The 21,684-nt window shown below is 37.6% G+C and overlaps 1 protein-coding gene across 1 annotated transcript in view; it reads left to right on the top strand.

The window, feature by feature from the left end:
- The first annotated feature begins 117 nt into the window (after positions 1–117).
- LOC138026001 (integrator complex subunit 7-like) overlaps positions 118–21,684 on the top strand; it is a 24,417-nt gene continuing 2,850 nt past the window's right edge. Inside the window, exons 1-23 of the mRNA XM_068873168.1 lie at positions 118–236; positions 1,215–1,344; positions 4,454–4,600; positions 5,916–5,969; positions 6,327–6,410; positions 7,003–7,049; positions 7,150–7,232; positions 8,171–8,287; positions 9,259–9,381; positions 11,507–11,621; positions 11,874–11,975; positions 12,079–12,170; positions 12,911–13,007; positions 13,259–13,410; positions 14,019–14,177; positions 14,358–14,405; positions 15,736–15,891; positions 16,249–16,443; positions 17,395–17,498; positions 18,236–18,301; positions 18,723–18,819; positions 19,417–19,458; positions 20,989–21,087. Of these exons, the coding sequence (XP_068729269.1) occupies positions 128–236; positions 1,215–1,344; positions 4,454–4,600; positions 5,916–5,969; positions 6,327–6,410; positions 7,003–7,049; positions 7,150–7,232; positions 8,171–8,287; positions 9,259–9,381; positions 11,507–11,621; positions 11,874–11,975; positions 12,079–12,170; positions 12,911–13,007; positions 13,259–13,410; positions 14,019–14,177; positions 14,358–14,405; positions 15,736–15,891; positions 16,249–16,443; positions 17,395–17,498; positions 18,236–18,301; positions 18,723–18,819; positions 19,417–19,458; positions 20,989–21,087 (2,418 nt within the window). The 5' untranslated portion in view covers positions 118–127. The remainder of the gene's footprint in view (positions 237–1,214; positions 1,345–4,453; positions 4,601–5,915; positions 5,970–6,326; positions 6,411–7,002; positions 7,050–7,149; positions 7,233–8,170; positions 8,288–9,258; positions 9,382–11,506; positions 11,622–11,873; positions 11,976–12,078; positions 12,171–12,910; positions 13,008–13,258; positions 13,411–14,018; positions 14,178–14,357; positions 14,406–15,735; positions 15,892–16,248; positions 16,444–17,394; positions 17,499–18,235; positions 18,302–18,722; positions 18,820–19,416; positions 19,459–20,988; positions 21,088–21,684) is intronic.

The following is a 21,684-nucleotide window of genomic DNA, read 5'->3' as shown; positions in this document are numbered from 1 at the left end:
ATTCCGCGAAATATTGAAATGCGCGGGAAATACTAAATTTAATTTCTGATTGGTTTGTTTTTCATTCCCAGCAGTCATGCTTGCCGTGCACTTTGCTAGCATTGACTTATGGGAAATGTTATTCAATATGGCGGCTGCTTTGAGCTCCAGCTCCTGGGTCAACTTTGGCGTAAAATCTTCCAATAATTCAGATAGTTGGCAAGATGCAAACACTGCCCTTGCAGAGCTTGACAAAGGTGCTTTTAAGTGACGATAGCTGTATAGTATATACGATATGGAGGCATTATTTACCTAGAGAAAACCTTCAGGAAACTCGCTGACAAGAGTAGAAAAAATGCTCTGGTTATTCGTTTGGACAGTTAACTCACAGTTCAAATGAACCTTAATACAATGGGATTTGTCATAATCGAGGGAAGGACGGAAAATGCTTATTCCATCAAAATCACACTGAGGTGGGAAACATGTTAAAGACTTCGGAATCAGCCTTAATTAAATCGCCATTTAAAAAAAATGCCACTTAGCAGCGTTCAATAAACAGAAATGAAGATATCGCATACCTTCAACACACACGAGAATTTATCTCATTTAGTTCTTGTGCGGAAATTGGGTAATGTAATGTACTGTTTTTTCAAGATGTGAATCCAGTCTACTTGTAGATGTTAAGACAGATAGACACAGATGTTGTAGATGATTAGGCCTTCCCCGTTTTTTTCTCCGTTTCGCATCGTCCAACTGACCCAAATTTTGGGCATTTTCCAAAAAAAATAGTTAACAACGTTTTAAAGCCATTTTTATGTCACACAGGAGTTTCGGTGGTTGATCCTTTTCCCCACGCTGCCAACTTTTCCGCCATGTTGATTTTGGGATCACGTCTTGTGGTTTTCCTGGCTCCACAGTCAGGGTTCTCAATAAGTTTTGGAGTAGACGGCTTAAATATAAAAGTAGGCGGCGGGAGAAGCGCTTTATCATTGTTTATAGCAAGTTTATGACCGAAAAGTAGACGGCTCTAAATTTAAAGTAGCCGGTTTTTTAGCCGGCTGCCGGCACTTAATGAGAACCCTGACAGTTATGATGCCGGGGTACCAGCTTATGATTTTTTTTTTCAATCGGACGGACCGACGGTAAACAAAAAACAAAAGGGGGGATGGCCTTATGATGACCTCTGTGATGATGATGATGATGATCCCTATGTTGCTATTCCTTTTGTAATGTAGGGCTGAGATCAAGCAAAGTAGGAGAACAGTGTGAAGCTATAGTTCGTCTACCTGGCTTGTTTGAGAAATACCCTTTTCCGATCTTGATCAACAGTGCTTTGTTAAAACTTGCTGATGTCTTCCGAGTGGGGTAATTACTTCTTACAAAAATTAATCTAATTATTTTCTTACAAAAATTAAGCTATCAACAGCTGGGTTATTATAGTATAGAATGAGTTGTATATTATGGTGTAGAAACTGTATGTGTAAAATTAATGGGTTGCCTTCTGGAGCACAAGAGAACAAAATTAATCCGCAACAGCTGAGTCATCTTCCACTCCCTGCAACTTCCCTCCCCTCCCTCCCTACTCCCCTTCCTTCTGGCGCAAACAGACCAGAACAAGTCAAATGTTGGATGAGTCGCTTACATACTCAAGAATAATGCTGAACAGGAGCAAGTCAGTACCAAAAATGCATTTTGTGCGGTCGACAGCAATACACGAGAATTATGCTCCTTAAAAGATGTCACCTGCAGCAACTGCCATAAAAAGGTCACTTTCACACTGTTTGGCAGCGAAGCGAATGACTGTTAACGAAGTTGCAGATCTCGAAGAAGTCAACATTCCTTTTCTCAGTGAAGTCTATAATGGTAAAGGCTACTTCTGGACTGCAGTTGTCAAGGTGGATGGCAATAATAAAGGCTTCATATTGGATACCAGAGAGGTAGTTTCCATTGTCAGTGACAAGGAACTGTGGCTTGAAGACCAGTAGTTATGAAATACCCAACAAATCTTAAGAGGTCCAGGCGGCGCCATTCTCTCAGTCATTGGTACCTTTAACACCATGTTGGAGTATAAACGTCGCAAGATAACCATCTATGTTCTCAAGGCTGAGATGTACTCCCTCCTCAGTAAGAAAGCTTCTGTTGACCTGGGTTTAATTGCTTGTTTTGGAGAGGTGATTACTCAGGTTACTAATTTCAAGGAAGAATTTCCTCAACTCTTCACAGGCTTGGGAAAACTGAAAAACAAATACCAAATCAAGCTCAATCCAGAGGTCGAGCCAGTGTGTGTCTATACTCCAGGGAGAATTCCACATCCATTTCTACCCAAAGTAAAGAATGAAATTGACTTGATATTACAGCAAGGCGTCATTTCTCCAGTCACTGTTCCCGCAGAGTGGTGCTCTGGTATTGTTCCCATACCCAAGGCCAATGGACGAGTACGGATCTGTGTGGACATGATGCCACTGAACAAGGCAGTCAAACATGAAATTCATCCCATGAGCTCAGTTGATGAAAGCCTTGCCACTCTGGGAGAAAGTAGAGTGTTCACAAAATTGGATGCCAACAGTGGTTTGTGGCAAATCCCCTTGGATGAAGATTTCAAGCTTCTAACAACCTTCAAAACGCCATTCAGTCGCAACTGCTTCAACAGGTTTCCCTTCAGTATCAGGTCGGTACCCGAGATATTCTAATGGACCATGTCAGCTATGTTGGAGGGTCTCGATGGGATGATATGCCGGATGGACGACATCCTTATCCATGGTAGGAATCAGATGGAACATGATGTACGTGTCCAGGCTGCTCTCTTCAGTATCCAAGAAGCTGGCCTGACACTGAATGTACAGAGATGCGGGTTCTCTCAAGGGAGAATCAAGTTCCAGGAGCACATTGTTGATGCTCAAGGAGTTTGTTCTGTCTGATCCAGATCTTAAGACAAGAGCCATTGCCCAGTTTCCAGTCCCTTCTACTATAACAGAGTTCCAGAGGTTCATGGGGATGGTTAACCAGCTGGGAAAGTTAATTCAAGGATTGGCTGACTTAAATGAACCCTTGCAGCCGTTGTCCTCTTTGCTACATCTCAAGATCCCTTACTGATGCTGAAAGAAACTAAATGGTCATGAGATCTAGAAAGGAGCTGTTGCATCAATCTGGGTATGTGAACACCTATGTGCTGGGACTCAGCTTCACTTTTAAATTAGAAACAGATCACAATCCCATTGTACCCCTTTTGACCCCAAGTGGAATATCCAAGATGCAACCCTGGATCCTACACTTCCATTTCAGAATGATGAGGTACAACCCTGACATCCTTCATGTCCCTGGAAAACGTCAAATTTCTGCTGATACACTCTCACATGCCCCTTCATGTACCCCAGAAGCTTCTGATATTCAGTTTATTGAAGAAATTAATTATTGAAACCTTTGCCAGCTGTGCAATGGACAGTCTTCCAACTGCCCAACCTCTTCAGGAGATCAGAAATGCTCAGAAAAGTGACGAGTAATGTACACAAGTCAGACAATTAATTTGTCAAGAGGGATGGCCACTGTACATACCACAACAGCCCTTACTCCACCTGTACTGGGAACACAGAGCCCACCTGGCAGTCATTGATGCTCAGAGTGCATGAAGAAGTTGCAAAGAAAGAAGAGATTTACAGATCTAACCAGAAGAGAAACTTTGACTGCCGACATTAATTACAGGAACTTCCAGATTTAACAAACAGTGAATCAGTACTGATCAGGGACCAAGATATACTAGGGAAAGTACAAGGGCGTACCGAGCATCCACGGTCTTTCCTCAGTGAGACAGAGAAAGACACTGTGCGTCATAACAGACCAGTCATAGCAGGTAATCAAGCCATCCTCGCTAGTTCTGTCAGTGACCAACCTGTCAATGACTCGGGAATGACATTCAGCAGGCTCATCTCAGTTTCCCTGTGTTACCTCGGAAGCTTGCCAAAAGCAGCCTGTTTGCAGAGAATCAGCACTGGTACAAACATGTTCCAGAAGGATATTCAGATCTCCTAACCAGTTGGACTTGTAGTTTACTACGGACGCTAAATGTTTGACTCTGTTCAGGGCAGTTATCCCAGTAATGCTGTTCCTGCTTGGGTTACGCCCTATTAAGACAGAGACTTTTGAAAACGTTTGCCTCCCCACTTTATTGTCAGACTTTGGATAGGATAATATTTGGTGGAAGTTAGACTGATCATGTTTGTTATTCGGTACTAGGAGGGAAGGTGTAGAGTTAGGCCATTCTCTACCTTTCTAAATCATGTCAGCCTTGCGCATTACATGTACATGTACATGGTGGGACCATATGCTTACACCCATCTTGAATAAAGTTGTGTTGTTATTGTTGTTGAACTATTCTCTAAATTATAAGGTTATTACTGTTATTCTTATCATTGCTATGGGTATTATGGTTTTGATGTTAACTGACTGGTTTTTGCTTGACAACCATAATTTTTTTCAGGAGTAATTTTCTTCGGCTTTGCATTCTGAAGGTCATTGAACAAAGTGAGAAACATTTGGAAAAAGTTTTAAATGTGGATGAATTTTTGAAGCGAATTTACTCTGTCATTCACTCCAATGATCCAGTTGCAAGGGCGATAACTGTCAGGTAATCTACATGTCTCCAAAGTATGAACATGTATCTTGTTCCAAAGGCAAGTAGCCACGCAATTCCAACAATGTGCATTAAATTATTGTTTTCAATTTCCTTTGAAACAGCAGGGATCCATACTCATACTTTATCGAAGTCGTCATCTGGGCCAGTACGTGTTATGATATACTTGCCCGGTAAAATTTTGGGTTGCCCAAGCAAAAATGCAGAAGTATAGACTGAATGGTCAATAAAATTACTTGTAACTTGAGCATTTGTGTTTTATTTTACACTCTCGTCAGAAATTACGTATTTTGACTCTGGAATATTATTTTATTTGCACCGAGGGAACCCAATTTACAGTGGTCCATATTTGCCACAGCAAAACGTATGTGAATGTAGCTTACAAAGTTACGATTCAGCGACCCAAAGTTTCGATTCTCCTGGCTAGTGTCTCAGTCTGCCTTTAATATGAAACCTAGGTTTTGTGTTTTTCCTGTTGGTAAGCAGCAGGTTCTGCTCCACTTATTTTCCTTTTTGCCAGAGGTGGTGAAACACCTTGTAACTAACGCCACATTATCAGCTGAGACAACGAGTCACCCTTTGCTTTATGCTAAATGACTTGCTAACAACCATGCCATCGGTGAGAGACTCGGTGAGATACATGGAAATTGAGCCTGCAATTGTTTTTGTTTCATAAAAATCCCACGTGGTGAAAAATCACGCCCAAACTTGAGATCTCGGTGTGGGAAGGTGGGTCACTTTTGGGTAAATGTAATTTTAGTGACCCCAATGTCCAAAGTCACCTTCTGTTTATGCATTTACCTTACATAAAACCATTATTGTAATTTCAAAACAGAATGTAATGCGACTAGTAAATATTAAATTAACAGCGCTACAGTTCTTTCTGTAAAAACTTTTTTTTATCACAAATCTTTCCATTTTTAAATCCCACTAGCCAGAATTTTCTACCCTCAAAATCCTGACAATTGGTGACCCCATTCTAGTAACTCTGTCGGGAACTCTGTTGAAAATGCAACCCCTTTATAGTCAATCCAATTGTGAAAATGCAATCCCATCCAGCAGCACATTCCCATTAGCTCATTAATAGGATGGGTGTTGTCCAAGAGACGACCTGTGGAGTTATTATACTCGTCCGGATGGTTTATTAGTTGTTTGAGACGACCGGACGAGTGCGAATGTGCCAGATGCCTGAAAACATACCTCTTAATTAACAATACGATTGAAAAGAATGTAACATTTATTCAAAAGTAATTTCTCTGTTGCTTTGTCATCTTTTTTGTAACTTAATTACCAGTACTTTTGTTTGTAGAGTTCTTGGTAGCGTTGCCTGCTTAGTCTCAGAGAGGAAAAATGTCCATCACAGGTAATCCATTGGTTTCTAAAATCAGTGTATTTTGCATGTTGACTTGTTTATTCAACTACTATTTTTAACTACATTGTTTTATAATAGCTATAACGAGGCAGTTAACCTTTTGTTGATGCAATAAAATAATTCCGATTTATAATAGAATTATTTATTTTCTTTTTCGGTGACACTGACAGTACATAAAAGATATTGTGCATCAATTGTATACTTGTATAAATCCGAGCCCCAGATGGGATAATCTGAAAACTGAATTGAAGAAGGCTATGTACAGGGTATATATTTTCATAAATTGTAGAATTTATTTTTTAATAAAGGGGCATTACAAAATTAATGATTATTTTCAACATTCTGCAGTATCAGAAGCAGCTTGGAGTCACATGATGAGGTTGAGTTAGAAGCTGCTATATTTGCAACTGATAAGCTCTGTTCACATTCAAGGTACACAGAAATTTCATTTGAAATAAATTATTATGCCTTTCACTTCGTCCAGATTTGGTTTATTAAGCTCTGTTACCAGTCATCTAATTGGGGTCAGGGTTATGTAAATCACCTTCGTCAGCTTGAACATGTGTTATATAAATGATTCCCACCCCAACACAAAATTATGACTGACAGAGTCGAAAAACTGAAAATGGTATGAAAGTTTACGAAAATATACATTGAGAGAAAGGATACAAGGAGGGGTGTCACAAAGGTTTAAATTTTGCAGGGGCTACAGTATCTTTTAAAGTCTGCTGGTTAGGTTTCATTGAACTAAATCATACATATTGAGATGGTGGGTATTGTAACAAATTGGATCCAACCAATGCATTCATCAATGTGTCGGGACACGCTGACATGTCACTGACATGACATATGGGGTTGGGTGAAGGTTGTTGCAGAGGTAAGAGAAGGTGCCTGCAACTAATGCATTTCTGGAATGGAGGACTTGTAGGGCATAGAAATGTCTTTATTGAATTTGCAGTCTGTACTCTGCTCTGCGAGGTTTTTTTCTGGGTACTCATATTAATATTCATCTTTCTATTAACAGGGAGTTTGCTTCTGGCCTTTATAATAAAATATCTCAACTAATTGAAGGTGAGAAATGCATGGGTTGATGTCTTAAAAAATCCCAAAAGAGTGACCAGCATTTGATTTCTTTTTACAATAAAAATTAACTTCTTCCTTAATTTTGCAGGGCTTAGTACACCTGTAGAAGTGAAACTAAAGTTAATCCCAATTTTCCGACACATGCATTATGATCTACATCTGACAGAAAAGGTCAGTTGTCATGTACTGTAGTTGACTCCCAAGGATTTTAACAAGTGTAGTGGCTTTTTTTGCAATGATAATATTATTTAATAGATATATGTTGTGGTTCAAATTTTCTCCTGGTTTAAAATTTTTCAAACTTGTTCAATTTTGATTTTTCCTTTTTTTCATACTGTGAAAATGAATATTAGACAAAGAAAAAACAAAATTGAACTATTTGAAAAACTAGATAATCAGGGCTTCTAGTATTTCATCAAAAAGTGCTCAGCATTGTGTGGCAGGAGAGATCTATTGTGCAGTGAATTGAGGTGATTCCCTAGAAATAGAACTTGTCATAGATTTCTGATGAAACTTCGCACACTGTTGTAAGATGTCAAGGAGATAATAAAAGTCTAATAAAAAGGGGGGTCACCAGGCTTGTTTCCGTTATACGACGCTGGAGAATATGACTATTTGAGCTACTTTCTTGACAATTGCCGCGCACCCCAAATGTTGGGCTTGGTGTAAATGAAAATCCACCATTTTGTCAATTTACCTGCACTACTGCAAGCGCCAGTGATGCAAGAAATTATGCGCAGTATGGTTGTACAATGCAAAACCAGGGAATCACCTTAAGCAATTTTTCTTTGATCTCATTTCACCCTGTCACACATTATTATCATAGTGCATAAGAGTCTTATAGGTCTATCTGAATTTTATTGAAAAATTGAATTCCATGTGCTCAGGTGGGAAGTATAAATTGGCAAAAATGCAAGAAAAAAATAATAAATTGCACAGGGTGTTTTCATTTAATTTTTGAATTTGAGTTGTTTTTTTATTTTGTTTTCTTTTTTTGTTCTTTACTTTGCACAAAAAAAGAGGGTATGCTGTATTTACTGTTGGCAATTTGTGACATGCACTTCATGCCATTAAAGTGATCTTTTGCATTACATTTTTTTCTTCTTCAGGTGCACGAGTTATGTTCTTCGTTGCTAACATCTCACCCAGCCTGTAATTTTGTGGTTGTTACCCTTCATACATTGTCCTGTCTTGCAGTGTCATGCATGATTGATATCCCCAGACAGGTTAAAACTGAATTTTGTTATAAACTGTGCTATAAACCATTCCCTTGTCAATCAATCCACCACTAGTTTTTCTTTAAACTGCCATAGTTAGTCCAGTCACGTAATACCCAGTGCTGTCAATAAGATTTGAAGCATGTGGCTAAGTAATGTAAGCACCTGTTGGATTGTAATTGGGGCATGCTCCTCCAGAAAGTTTTGAAATCAGGAAGTGTAAAAAGTCTATTTCCAGTGATTTGAGGGAGAATGTTAACATCCAAGCTTTCACTGCTCTTTTGAAAGAAAAACTTTATGGTATTGCATGGTACACGTTTATGAGTCTGTGATAAAATCTTTTGTGTAATACATGATATCATCAGTTGTGTATTAAGTACTACAGATTGAGGTACATTAGTACTGGGCATGCCTTTGTGAAACGTACAGTAATAAGTAATGTTGTTCCCAAGAATACTGTCTTTTAACGTGTTAATATTACATGTAGCTTTTCAAACAATTTCTACTAACCAATTAATTGAAGTGAGTGGCCAATAATCCTTTTCTTCAGTTTTATTTGTTCACAAGAAATACTGCCGGTGATTCGCAAGTGGGCACCCGCCCGTTGCAGGTCTTATTGAAAGCACTCATTACCTGCAACCATTTTTAATGTTTTCTCAGAGAAACAATACAAACAACAGTTATTTATGGTGATCAACAATTCAAAAGAATCAGCCATTCATTACTGCATTGTTTTCTTCAGCACTTGACCATTATTGATCAAATGATGTGATAACAGCATGAACAATAAAACTGGGGACAAAGCTCTAACCAATTTAATGAAAGAATGTAACAAACTCCAGAATTTTATGAATCAGAGGTGAAATTTTTGATGGCCGCCTGTATCATAGTATAGAGATACCTAAAACCTATTTCTTATTTTCATGTAATACTTGAAAATGATACACGAACATCACTTATGAAAACTGTTTTTGACATAGACTGAGCTGTTGTTGAGGTATGTGAGACATGATCCAAGGAGAGTTGTCAAAACTCATGCCCTCTCAGATTTGAGAATGCTGGCAAAAGGAGCACCACACATGTGGATTCTAGAGAACATTAAAGTGGGTGTCATAAAAGTCAGTTACAGTGTAATATGTATTCATTTTAATATTTACGTTTTTGAGTAAATGATGTTGTTCTGTTCCTTGCCAACTGGTAATAGGTGTGCTCATTAGAAACCCAGACCAGTCAACTCAGTAGGTAGTTTCCTTCGCAGCCGTCTTTCGGGATGTCACACAATGCTCCCCCGAAAGAAACAGCTCCTCACATTGGAACCACATTCCTTTCCCATTCTTTTGATGGTCTATTAAAACAACCAAAAAGGTTATTAGCCAATTGAGTGTGAGCAAAATCATTCATTGTGATTTTCTGGCAGCCCTTGGTAGATGTTTGGATTGAAACGTTGAAAAAAGCTCAAACGCCCAAGAAAGAGTATTTATTTTTGGTGGCAATAGTACTTATAATTTTGCAACAGCATCCAGTACTGGAAACTATTTATGTGTTTGCCTAGTTTCTGGCCGCCGATCGAATCTGTGTTCGACCTGGGCAAAACCTCATCTGCCGTTACAGAAAGCCTAGGTTTTTTACAGATGCGGTCAGATTTTGACTAGTGGTTTTTTTGCTTTGGTTTCAGCTCTGTTTTCATGCAAAGTGCCAGTTGAGAATAATGTGAAATTAATAAAATTGCGCGAACACGAAGACTTGATTTTGAAGTCAGTAAAAATAACGAATAATGTGATTATATTTACAGCCTTTCATTCTTTCAGTTCTTCATTTCTTCTTGGGCTCATGGTCAACACAGTTGCTTTGAAAAATGCAAACAACAGACCTGCATATGAATTTTGTGATGATGCAGCTCATTGATGAAACAAGAGGTATTATTGGTTGAGCCGCTTGATACTGTTCCAGAAAATGGAACTGTAGCTGTGATTGGCTCACTCCGAGAAAGTAATGTGGTTCCAATGTGAGCAGCCTTTCCTTTTGGGGGAGCGTTGCGTGGCATCCCGAAAGACGGCTGTGAAGGAGACTACTTAGTAGGGAGGGAAGTGGACTAGTAATAAGGAGGTTGTGATGAAAAATTTATTGATCTTAAAATAAACGAAGAGAAAGTTCTGACCTTCTATAATCACATCTTCCAGTGTTAAGACTTTCAAGTGTTCTTGGATATATTAACCAATTGACCCCTCAAACGCCCTACGATGCCCCCAGTAAAATCGTCTGGCGGTAGACAAAGTAAAATCTGTTAAGTCTCACTTCTAGGGGTCATTAGGTTAAAGGCCAATAAACCTTAAGCTCCATCTCACAGCCTTTTGACAGTAATCTTATCAATTCAGTGGGACGTTAAGGACAGTGCCTACTACACTGGTGTATTGTTCTTGCTCATACGTTCTGTGCATCTCAAGATACTCGGATTTCCTATGGGTGGTGGTTATTAATACAGGGATATTGTTGTACAGTTCAAAACTATGCAGAGAAAGCAGAACTTAGCAAGTGCTCTTGGTATCCAAAAATAAAATTGAGGGTAACTGTGCATTTTTCAGAGATAATGAAGCTTCAATTTGGAAACAAGCACCATACATTGCTTTGTATTTTAAAGCTTTTTACAGATATAATTTGTTGATTAATTATCTTCGAAAAATGCGTGGTTACCCCCAATTTTCTTTTTGGATTTTAATAACACTTGTTAAGATCTGCTTTTTCTGCATACTCAGTAAACCACGCAAAAACACCTTTGAATTAGTAGGCGCCGTCCTTAAAACACACTGTTTTACTGTGTGAGGGGCAATTCCACTACATGCATTTGGAAAGAGTAGGGCTTAACGTTTCTTATGTGGTGTTCCTGCCTAATGTTTTATGTTATGTTAATGACTATTTTGACATCATTATTATTTCTAAAATAAACAGTGAGCCCCATTTCTGATTCTTGGAACTTGTTGATGACACCATGGTATAAACATTTTGTCAAATGAAGCAATATTTTGGTTGTTTTAACTGCAGATTTTGAAGACATGGTTCCAATTTAAAAGTGTGGTGACTGAAAGAACTTTGAGAAGATACCCCCACCTTGATAGAACTTTTTTATATAATATTATTTGGTTTTTACCTGTGCAAAAATCAATAGTAGTAGTACGTAATGTGAACTCAGATTGCATAAGGTAAATCTAGTAAGTTGTTTTTTTTTTCCAGGGTCTGTGTGAATTTATCCTTAGCTGCTGTTACGATTCTCTGGTATTATCAGCAATGACAGTCTTGGTGACTTTATCAAGATCTGAAGCAGTTGACGTGTTGAACAGTGAAAAAGGTAGGGTAAGTTATATGCAACATGACACATTCAGGTTCAAACCAGTAAACTTCATGTACCTAATTAGAAGCACAGTTCAAAAATATTGGCATTAGTGCTACAGGAGCAAAAGGTTTCAAGAGCAATGCCATTATGGTTTGTATATAGTTGTCGGAAGGTTTTGCTGTAGGTGGTGGCTGTAATGGTAGGCAGTGTTCCCTGGGGAACATTGATACAAACAGCACCAGTTTATGTTATTGCTCTTCTTTGCAGTGCTTGAAGTGTGTCAGAAGGAATCCAATTCTTGTGATTCTGTTGTGGCTGCTCTAACGTCAGAACTCCTCGTCAACATTTCTGTAGCGGCTATTAAGAATGGTATGTGATTTAATGTTTGCTTCTCTTCCTTAATCCTCTTGCAAAGATTAAGACACACTGTGTTAATCTTTTCCAATAGACATTGTGTATCTTTAATTGCCAGACAAAGATGTCTCACTTTGCGAGGAAGCCATCATAGCTGCAGAGACTTGTACTATTGTTTGTTGTGTTGGTAAGCAACTCCAGTCACTGAAGGTAGGGATCTAGTTTGTGTACCTAATGACTGAATGAAAGGACTGGATAAGAAAGTATTTGCCTTGAGGTCATGGGTAATGGACCAAACACAGTGTGGTCTGAGAGCAGTAACGCAAAGCCAAATACATGTATGTTTCTATCCTACCCTCCTACTCAGTCAATAAGTGTTATGTGATGTGACCACGCAAGTTGTGGTTTTCTTTATGGTGTTCTTGGAATTGGTTTTTTCCTGCTGTCTTTGGAGAGTGGTCAAGATTCTTGTTCCAAAAGGTCATTCATAATTTCATGGATAACACTTGCTTTTGCCGTATTATATATTGTTGTTACTCATTGTGGTGTCAACACAAAAATAACAGGGAAGAAAAGTTGTCACCAACAATTAAGCTGCTCAAGCAAGTCTACATGGTTTTATCTGTTCAGTGTTACCTCTCGGTGAAAACAACAACAACAATTTCAATATCATTTTAGATCAAATGAAGCAAGTTAATTCATGGTGTCCACAATAAGTGCGTCAACATTAATTTTCGATCTTGATGCACTTATTGAGGACACCATGAATTAATTTGCTTCATGTGATCCAAAATGATATTGAAATTATTATTAATGTTGATGCACTTACTGAGGACACCACGAATTACGTTGCTTTATGTGGTCTAAAATGATATTGAAATTATTGCTGTTATTGATTATTAATATTATGATCTCTTAAATTGACAGTAAATTGTCCACTGATTTTTTAGGTGTGTTTATCATCAATGAACAGCTTAGTTGACAGCTATCCTTTGGCTGCATATTCTCTCATGGAGACCCTGGCAAGCCTTCTGCCTTCCACATCAGGCAAGTGCTTCTGAAGAATAAAATATCCTACAACTTCACATGAAAAGAGAGAATTTCAATTTTTGCTCCCAACACTCAATCACTCACAAAGCTGTTGGATAAACAGATCATTCTGACATTCTGAACACGAGCAAGTGGCATTTGATTCAAAGTTTATTTTGTTCCAAATTGATTTCAAGTACTTTCAAACCGTGTATTTGATCCCGCACTAAAAATCTCTCCTCCAGCATATCATAATTTTTTCTTTGCAGGTGGTGTGGCACTAACATTATGTCATACATTGGTCACCATGGCAACACAATTGCCAGCTGCCCTTGAACCTTTAAGAGAGGAAATAGTTTCACAATTTGCCAAAGTTGTGGTCAACGCTGATGATGACGACAAGGAATCAAAGGATTTAGTGGTATGTTCCAACCAAACATAACTGTTACAATTATCTCAAATTTGATTGGTGCGTTAACTGCTTTATTTTTCACTAATTGTGTGGGGTTGAAATCGGACAGTTGGCTAAAATGGGACACCTTAATCCACCAATCACAGAATTTATCTCAATAACCATAGCAACAACCACTTACTCTACCAAACTGGAGATTTTCCAAAATGGACGAATTTTGTAACATTAGACAACTTGAAAAATGAATGCATTTGTTTTCTTGGAAATTGTAATGGTCATGATTAATAATTATTGGTAACAGGACTTTGTATCATCCAATTCGGTCTGTAATCATGCTCAGGATTAAACAAATCATACTCCCGCTGTTAATCACGAGCATGATTACAGACCTTATCAATAAAGGGCAAAATTACTTAGCGCTGATTGGCTGAGACAGAGGGCATTTTTTCTTAATCGAGGGCATTTTTGGTAATCAAGAGAGGGCTTAAATTTGCGTCCCAGTATGGCGGTTTTTGTACCATGTGATCACTATCCTGCAAAGGGCCCATTTATTGCCTTGCATTCTCTTAATAGTCCTTGCAACTACATGTGTCTTATTTCCGTTTTTGCCTGGACAGGTTGGCATTGCAACTCTGATTTTTCAGTCATGTCAGGGTCAATCCTGTAATGAGGAGCGACGTAAATTAGGAGATTTGTTACTGGAACAACTGGGAAAATTAAACACAGCATCAAAATATTGGACAATGTTTAGAGTTGGCAAGCAAGCTACTAGACTGGTAAATACCAATTGTTAATGGTAAGATTGTTACAGTTGTTTTGAGTTAAAGCTACTTAAGGAAAAAATAAATTATTATTGGTTACTGTACACAGTCAATTGAAATGTCATGTTCCAGTGATTTGTTTAATTTTTTAAAATTTATTTCCTTATATTTTTCACTTCCTGTTTTGATTTGAAGGGTTATCACAGCCTTGCTGCAGAAATTTTTGGCAACTTGACATCCAAGGTATGCAGTGCCAAATGATTTTGCATTAATTTTCTTGTTGTATGCATATTACGTAACTTGTTGCAAAATGCTAAATTACAAGTGTGTAAGATGATAATAATATTGATCGTTCTTATACAGTGCATTTACACAACTCAATACAGTAGTTTCAATACATATTATTGAAAATAGAAAAACCCTATCACACAACCATCTAACATGATGATGCTTCGCCAAAAAGATACTGTAAGTTTTCAGTTTGGTTTTAAAACAGCTAACTGTGTTCACCTTCAAAGTGTCAATGAATACAATAAATATAATACATGTACAAATGAAAAGAAAAAATGCAACATGCTGTTCACTATGTTTTAAAGGGGCTATGTCATTTGGGGGATATCTTTAGTTAATCAAGAGTTTAAAACTCGAAAATGGTAATGTGGAATTCCTTTGCTGACAAAATTATCGTCACATCACAAACAAGATGATTCTGAGCAAAAACGACCTTTATCAATGCGATTTGCCATAAACTTGAAAAACGTCAGGCTGACATTTTTGTTCTCCACGACTGATATTGACATGTTGACGATTCATATAATTTTCGCAGAGAATTTGTCTTCAAATTTAAGTCAACCAGAACAAGTAGGGATAAAAACTCAACTTATCATTGGAGTGAGACTTTGCTATCGATTCCAGTGAACAATTTGTCGATACTATACTGGTATTTATAAACTATACAATTTTGCTTTACGAGCATGAAATTTGAAACAACAAAGCATTATGTGTTTACACTGAACTGCCTCGCAAGAGTATGACATTTTTATTTTCTTCTTGGCCAAGCGCGCAAGTCTTTACACTACCTCGAAGTATCCAGCTTTGCCATGTAAGTTACCGAAGGTCTGCTTTTTATCAGCAGTTGCAGTAAATCAAGTTCTGGTTCTTCCAGCTTTTTCGGTTGACCCTTAGCTGTGTGACGATGGAAGTAATTTTCAGCTGCATGTAGAATTCTGTTGAAACATCTCTCCCTCGACTCAACCATGAGTGACCACATATCATTTCCAAACGGTGAAAAGTTCTTTGCACACATTTCTCTCAAGCCGCAGTTTGTTTGTTTTATATTTTCCCACAGCCTCGCTTACATCACCAATGACACGTCACAAATCGGGGCGCTCCAAATAGTTATGTGAGCTAGTCAAAATTCAAATGCGATCAATCATTTTTTTCGGGGTGCAAACAGTTCAGTGATTTTGGTAGTAGAACTGTCAACATCCCAGGGTGGAGTCGATACCCTCAACTACTTCATGGTACTGAAACCCCATGATCGGCTCGGACTGAGCGATCCTACTTCTTGCAGGTTGCATCAGAGCATTTCCACTTTTGGCTGAGTGCACTGAAGTTGTTCTGTGAGGCTGAGAGTCTGTTGAGTGTTAAATGTGAGACTCAGTTGGCACTGTCCAGACAGATATGTAACGCAGTTGCAAAGTACCATAAAGGCATCACCACACTCAAGGTGATGTTACGAAAATAATAATGTTGCTTTACAGATTTTGTATGCATGTAAATGGGTGTAGCAAACCCAATCAAGTCTTGGAAGTATGTGCAAGCAGGTTAAAATTAAGTTCAAGTGCATAGTTTGAAAGTCAATCACTTGGCATATTAACCCAATCACTCCTCAGGTTCCCTAGGATAGACAGAGTAAAATCCGTCAAGTCTCAATCCCAGGAGTCAATGCGTTAACACAAAAAAATTGCTTTTGAAACTCAATTATTGAAACACACCAAGTTTTGAGCCTATTTTACTTTAACTTACGATCATTAGTCCTCATGAGTAACGTGTGGGCTATGTTAACGTCTTTGCTTGTTTTCAGGCTTCTGTGTCTTCAAATCACCAGTTCTCATTCCAGTGTAGCTATACAAGCCTAAGGGTTCAAGTGCTCCAGGCCCACAGCCTGCTTCTTGCATCTTGTGCAACAATGAAATCCTGCCCTCCCCCAGCCATAGCAAGGGCTGTTGCCATGGCAACTGGTCAAGATGTGCAACGACTAAGTCGTTTCACTACTCAGGTAATTTTGTTGGAATAGGTGTGAAAAGGCTTACGTTGTAATAATAATTAAGTAATGATAATAGAAATTGTAATAAAAATAATAGTACCGGTAAGTTCCATAATCTTTTGATTGCTAGTATTTGGGACTGCAATTATTGCAAGTTCATGCTTAACATTTTTTACTTGTTATATCAGGTCCTTCAACTTCTATAAACTAGCTACACTATTCAAGAATTCAGTTTGGTGAAACTGTCTTAAGTTTTTTTGTCACCCTATTAAACCTATGTAGAGAAATTTTGGTTCTATCACTATAGGTGGTGTTTGTTTGTTTGTTTTTGGTATTTCGTACTTTTTATTTTAAATACTATATATTCAATTGCAGTGTACTTAACCTAGTCATAGTACAACCTACTCAGCTCGTTTGGTTTGTTCCTATTCTAAGAAGGTTTTTTGCCTTTTATAGTTGATTTATATTAACATGTTATTGTCTCTATTTTTGTGGCATATAAAAAGGTTGTTGTTGTTGTTGACCCTGTCATATCCTTAATTAAGTCCCTAATGTCACAGATTGCAAGTATGGAAATGACATGAGATTGGCATTCATTTTGATAAACATGTGGAGTTTTACGTTTAGTCGAAGTGTGAATTTTATTTTTCCTTCGGGTTTTCAACAGTATTGTCTACTTTAGCCAAGAGTTGTTTTTTTGGTCAGGTTTGTTGTAACTCTTAATGTTTACTTCTGGAGCTCAAGGAGAGTTGCAGAAAACTTCATGACATTATTGTATTGCTGGGTACAAATAATGTTCAAGTTGAGGAAAAAGGTGGGGAGAATACTTCATGACACTTGCAAAAATCTGTCTACAACTAGTTACTGGCAATACTGGGGTATATCATATTAACTTTTGTACAATGTAGTTTACATGTTGGTACTTTTGAATGATGAAAGGCTGTTTACATGGTTTAATTTCAGATGGCCGAATGCAGCAAACTCTTCCGTAGTCTTGGTGAGAGATATAGACAGTTGTACTGCTCCTCATTTAATGCAGATCCTGTTAGTCTCCAGAATATTGAAGCGTATCTTTTCTACAGACTGTGAATGCATTGGAAAATCCAACCTGATTATGATTTTTCTTTCCTGTGCTGATCTTCAGTACAACTGTTGAGTCTTATATTATACATGTTGATAGAACAGCTTGTAAATAGAGAGATAAATTTATAAAAATTATTATTTTGGTGGCAAATTTGCAAAGAATATAATTTTGCAAGTTTGCAGGTTGCAGTGAATGGGTAGGTCATCAAAAAGGAAAGAGTAGTAAATTCTCAAAAGATAAATGAGAGCGTCACTGGACAATTATTCCTGATCATGATTCTAAGGCTTGTAGTAGTAGTAGTAGTAGTAGTAGTAGTAGTAGTAGTAGTAGTAGTAGTAGTAGTAGTAGTAGTAGTAGATGTAGTTTTGTTTATTGAAACCTCTAGCAGATTAATGTGAATTACAGGTCGGGTCAGATATAACTATAGGAATAGATAGGTACTTATAAATGTTGAATACAATATATATATATAGTACATAAATAATGCAAACTACACTTATAAACATATTACATCAATTCAGTAGCGTATTTGTTTGTGACAAAGTCACCAAACCTATTTGTGGCAGTTATCTTAGTTCTTATCCTATCTCTCACTGAGTGAGTAGTGGGCAGAAGCACTCGTAGATTCTAATCTACTAGCTACTAGCTAGCTGGTGTCAGATTGTCTTTGCTTCCATTTCTGCTGTGTTGTAAATGTAGCTTCCTTAACAGATGATTCAGTCTCCAGCAGAGCTGTCTTTTGATATCTCACAGTATTAATGTCTTAATGAAAACTTCTCAGCCCAGGTAAATTATTTTATTACTTCACCATTAGGTGATCCCGGGGTGCAGGGATGGCTCAGTGGTGAGAGCACTCGCCTCCCACCAATGTGGCCTGGTTTCAATTCCCTGACTCGGCGTCATATTGTGTGTTGAGTTTGTTGGTTCTCTATTCTGCTCCGAGAGGTTTTCTGCAGGTACTCCGCTTTCCCCTCTCCTCAAAAACCAACCTTTGACTTGATTTGCTTTCATCGTTAATTTCAGTTTACAGTGTCCCCCATTAGTGCACCAGCTAGAACGACTAGACACTTAGGTAAAGTTCCTTTCCTTTCCTTTCCTTAGGATGCATAGAGGATTATTCATGATAATTTACACAGGGGAAGTTTGTAGAGCAGTCTAAAACTCATTAACACACTTTTTCAGTTCTTAATTTATTGTGTTTTAACAGTTCATTAGAAGATGAAAAAAGCAGTTTTAACAAATCCTTGGCATTAAGCCAGAACCAACTATCTTTGGCAAGTGGAGAGATTTTGGAAACAATAGAGGTTTGTTGGTTTAACGTGATTGTGTTGTGAAAATCACTAAAAACATGAATGGAATCATTTCTTTATGCTTTGTCAAATGAGTCAGTATTAATATTAATAATAATAGTAATAATAGTAATAATAATAATAACAATATTAATAATAATAATAATAATAATAATAATAATAAGTTAATATAATAATTAAAAGGTGGGTTTCGCCAAAGATGAAAAGTGATACAATCAAAATCCTGAAGGGGTACTAGAATCGGAGTAATATAAGGTTCTTTCTGATTTTAATGTTCAATGCGACCAGACAATCAACGCAAGAAGGCCTGATAGTGTCATTCTAAACAAGGCCAAAAAAGAGGCAACACTCATTGATGTTGCTATCCCTGGGAGATGCTTGGGTGGTGGAAAAGTATAATAATAGTAATAATAATAATAATAATAATAATAATAATAATAATAATAATAATAATAATAATAATAACTAATAATAATAATAACTATTATTATTATTATTATTCTTTTTATTTTTATTATTATCATCTAATACTTTATTTTTTTCTATGTTACTTATTGTGGCATCATTAATCTTTTATTGTTTTGGTTTCAGGACTTTGCAAATCAGTTAAAAGGTCACCCAGTCTGCCATCTGGTAAGAACAAAATAATGCTCCAAAATGTTCAGAAATGCAGCAAACTGGATGATTGCCAAAGTTTTAATAATACCACTTAGTGTCCCTGTTCACAAAAGTAAACCTGAAGAGAATGTGAAAGTCATCGATCACAACAAGGTTTCATTATTTGCCATGATCTTTCATGGCCAGTGGTTAGGGCAAGTGTGGCCCAGTGGTTAGGGCGCTTGCCTTGAGATCCGGAGATCCCGGGTTCAAGACCCGCTCTGACCACTAGTTGACTGACCACTAGTTGAATTTGATCCTGGTAGTCCCTGGTTCAACTTCCCAGCTGCACTTGTAAATAGCCAACTGGTTTGCCTCCGGCCAGTTGGGATTCTTATCAGTTGTTGTTGTTCTGTTCCGTCGTTTCCTTGAGTTTCATTGGCCCTGAAAAGCCCCTATAGGGAGCGGTCAATTAAGTATGTATATGTATGTATATGTGTATTGTTGCAAAAGAGAGTCAGTACGAGAGGCTATCAGGGTTGTTTTCAGCTAATAGTTATCTAAACTGTATAAAGTTGGTGGGTGCCTTGGTGACCTTCATAGCTTTTTGATCTGGACACAAAATTAATGACGTTGAAGTTGGGCAGAAAGTGAAGAAGACATTAGTTTGTAAATGCTTAACAAGACTGGCATACATATAATTGGCTGCATTTCTGGGCAGACATGATCGCTCAACAATCAACTCATCTGTGAATTCTGGTAAGGCAATTTGTCCATACCTTTTGAGCCCACTGTAATAATAATTATTGTTTGCTTCCTGCTGTAATGGACACTCTTAAGTGACACTCTTTTGAGGAAAATTTAAAGCCTTTCCCTTATTTGCATTGCAATCATAAGTATAAGCAATTGTAAGGATACACAACATCAGTTGTGTCTTGATCCTTAGCACCTTATTTAGGACAAATCACACAAAGCAATGACAAGTTAATGCATCAGTGCTGCCAGGGCAGTCATTCATTAACCCTTTCATTCCCAAAATCTAAATGTTCATTCTCCTAACTAGTACCATAGGTCTTTTTGTTGTATGGGCATGAGAATTTGGTGTTATATCAAGGTCTCACCTCAAATGCTGATAACAATCTTTATTCTCAACACCTGTCTGACAGACATTTCGTTGAGATTGTGAGGAGAATTCACATACTGGTCAATCCTGGAAGTCAAAGCATTAAGGTCCTGTGGCTGGGGATTTTCCTCACTTTCTTAAAGAGAGGAGCAATAGAGTTAACATAACAAATTCACTCTTTCCTCTCTAATTTCCCCACCTACATAAAAGTTTAGTGACAGCCAGCCCTGAGGGCAAAATGCTTATCCTTTTGATTCTATTGCTTGTGATGACCAGGTTTAAGACCCTGTATACTGTTGGAAACCAATGAAGGCAAAAATTTGTGATAATAATTTTAATTATTAATTTCATTAAAACTTTGCTCACAATTTATGAGCCTGATGAAATTTTGATCCAGGGACTGTTTGGCATACTTTGATTTATTTGACCACTTTTATTTGCAGCAAACTGATTATCTTTTGCGAGCTTCCATGACAATTCTCAAAGTTCCATTCATTTTCCCAAAGTTCTTTTTCTCCAGCCAGCAAGCCACATTTATCAAGGTTTGGGTAATTTCATGTTGTCTTCTGTACTTGGAAGTAATTTTCTTTGAAAGAATTTTAACAGTATTGTTCATTATATTTATCCCCAAATGAAAATGAAATACCACTCTGTGGGCCTCTTCACAAGATCCCAGTTGATGGGGTTGGCTCAGTTACCGGGGTGAAATTGGTTTCTGTTGACATGTCAACTTTCATCCCAGTTTCCGAGATGAAAAATGTTGATGCAACCTTTCAAGTGTGACTTCTAACAAACATGCCTGGAGAGAATTTTTCGATTTTCTTTGTTTAAGCAAATCTCAAATTTCTTTTGACTTACGTTAACTATCAAATGAAACTATTCCAATCTTCATCATCAAAGAAACGAGAGGTTAAAACTTGGTAAATGTCCATTGTATCACAAAAATATGTTGAATTAATTTCATCCTGGTATTCTGGTAACCTGGCTGAAGTGTTCATACTTGTATGGCAAAAACTTCCAGCCCGCTTACCAAGATCCTGGTTAGAAAAACTAAGATCTCGGCAGCTAAGCCAGCCTGCCCTCTTATATGAAAACATTGAAACTTTTACAAAGGATTTAGAGGCAAGGCAAGATCTCAG

This window comes from Montipora capricornis, chromosome 12, assembly GCF_036669925.1.
Source record: "Montipora capricornis isolate CH-2021 chromosome 12, ASM3666992v2, whole genome shotgun sequence".
Lineage (NCBI taxonomy): Eukaryota > Metazoa > Cnidaria > Anthozoa > Scleractinia > Acroporidae > Montipora > Montipora capricornis.
The sequence above is the reverse complement of the archived record's forward strand: the minus strand, read 5'-3'. Positions and strand labels throughout refer to the sequence as shown.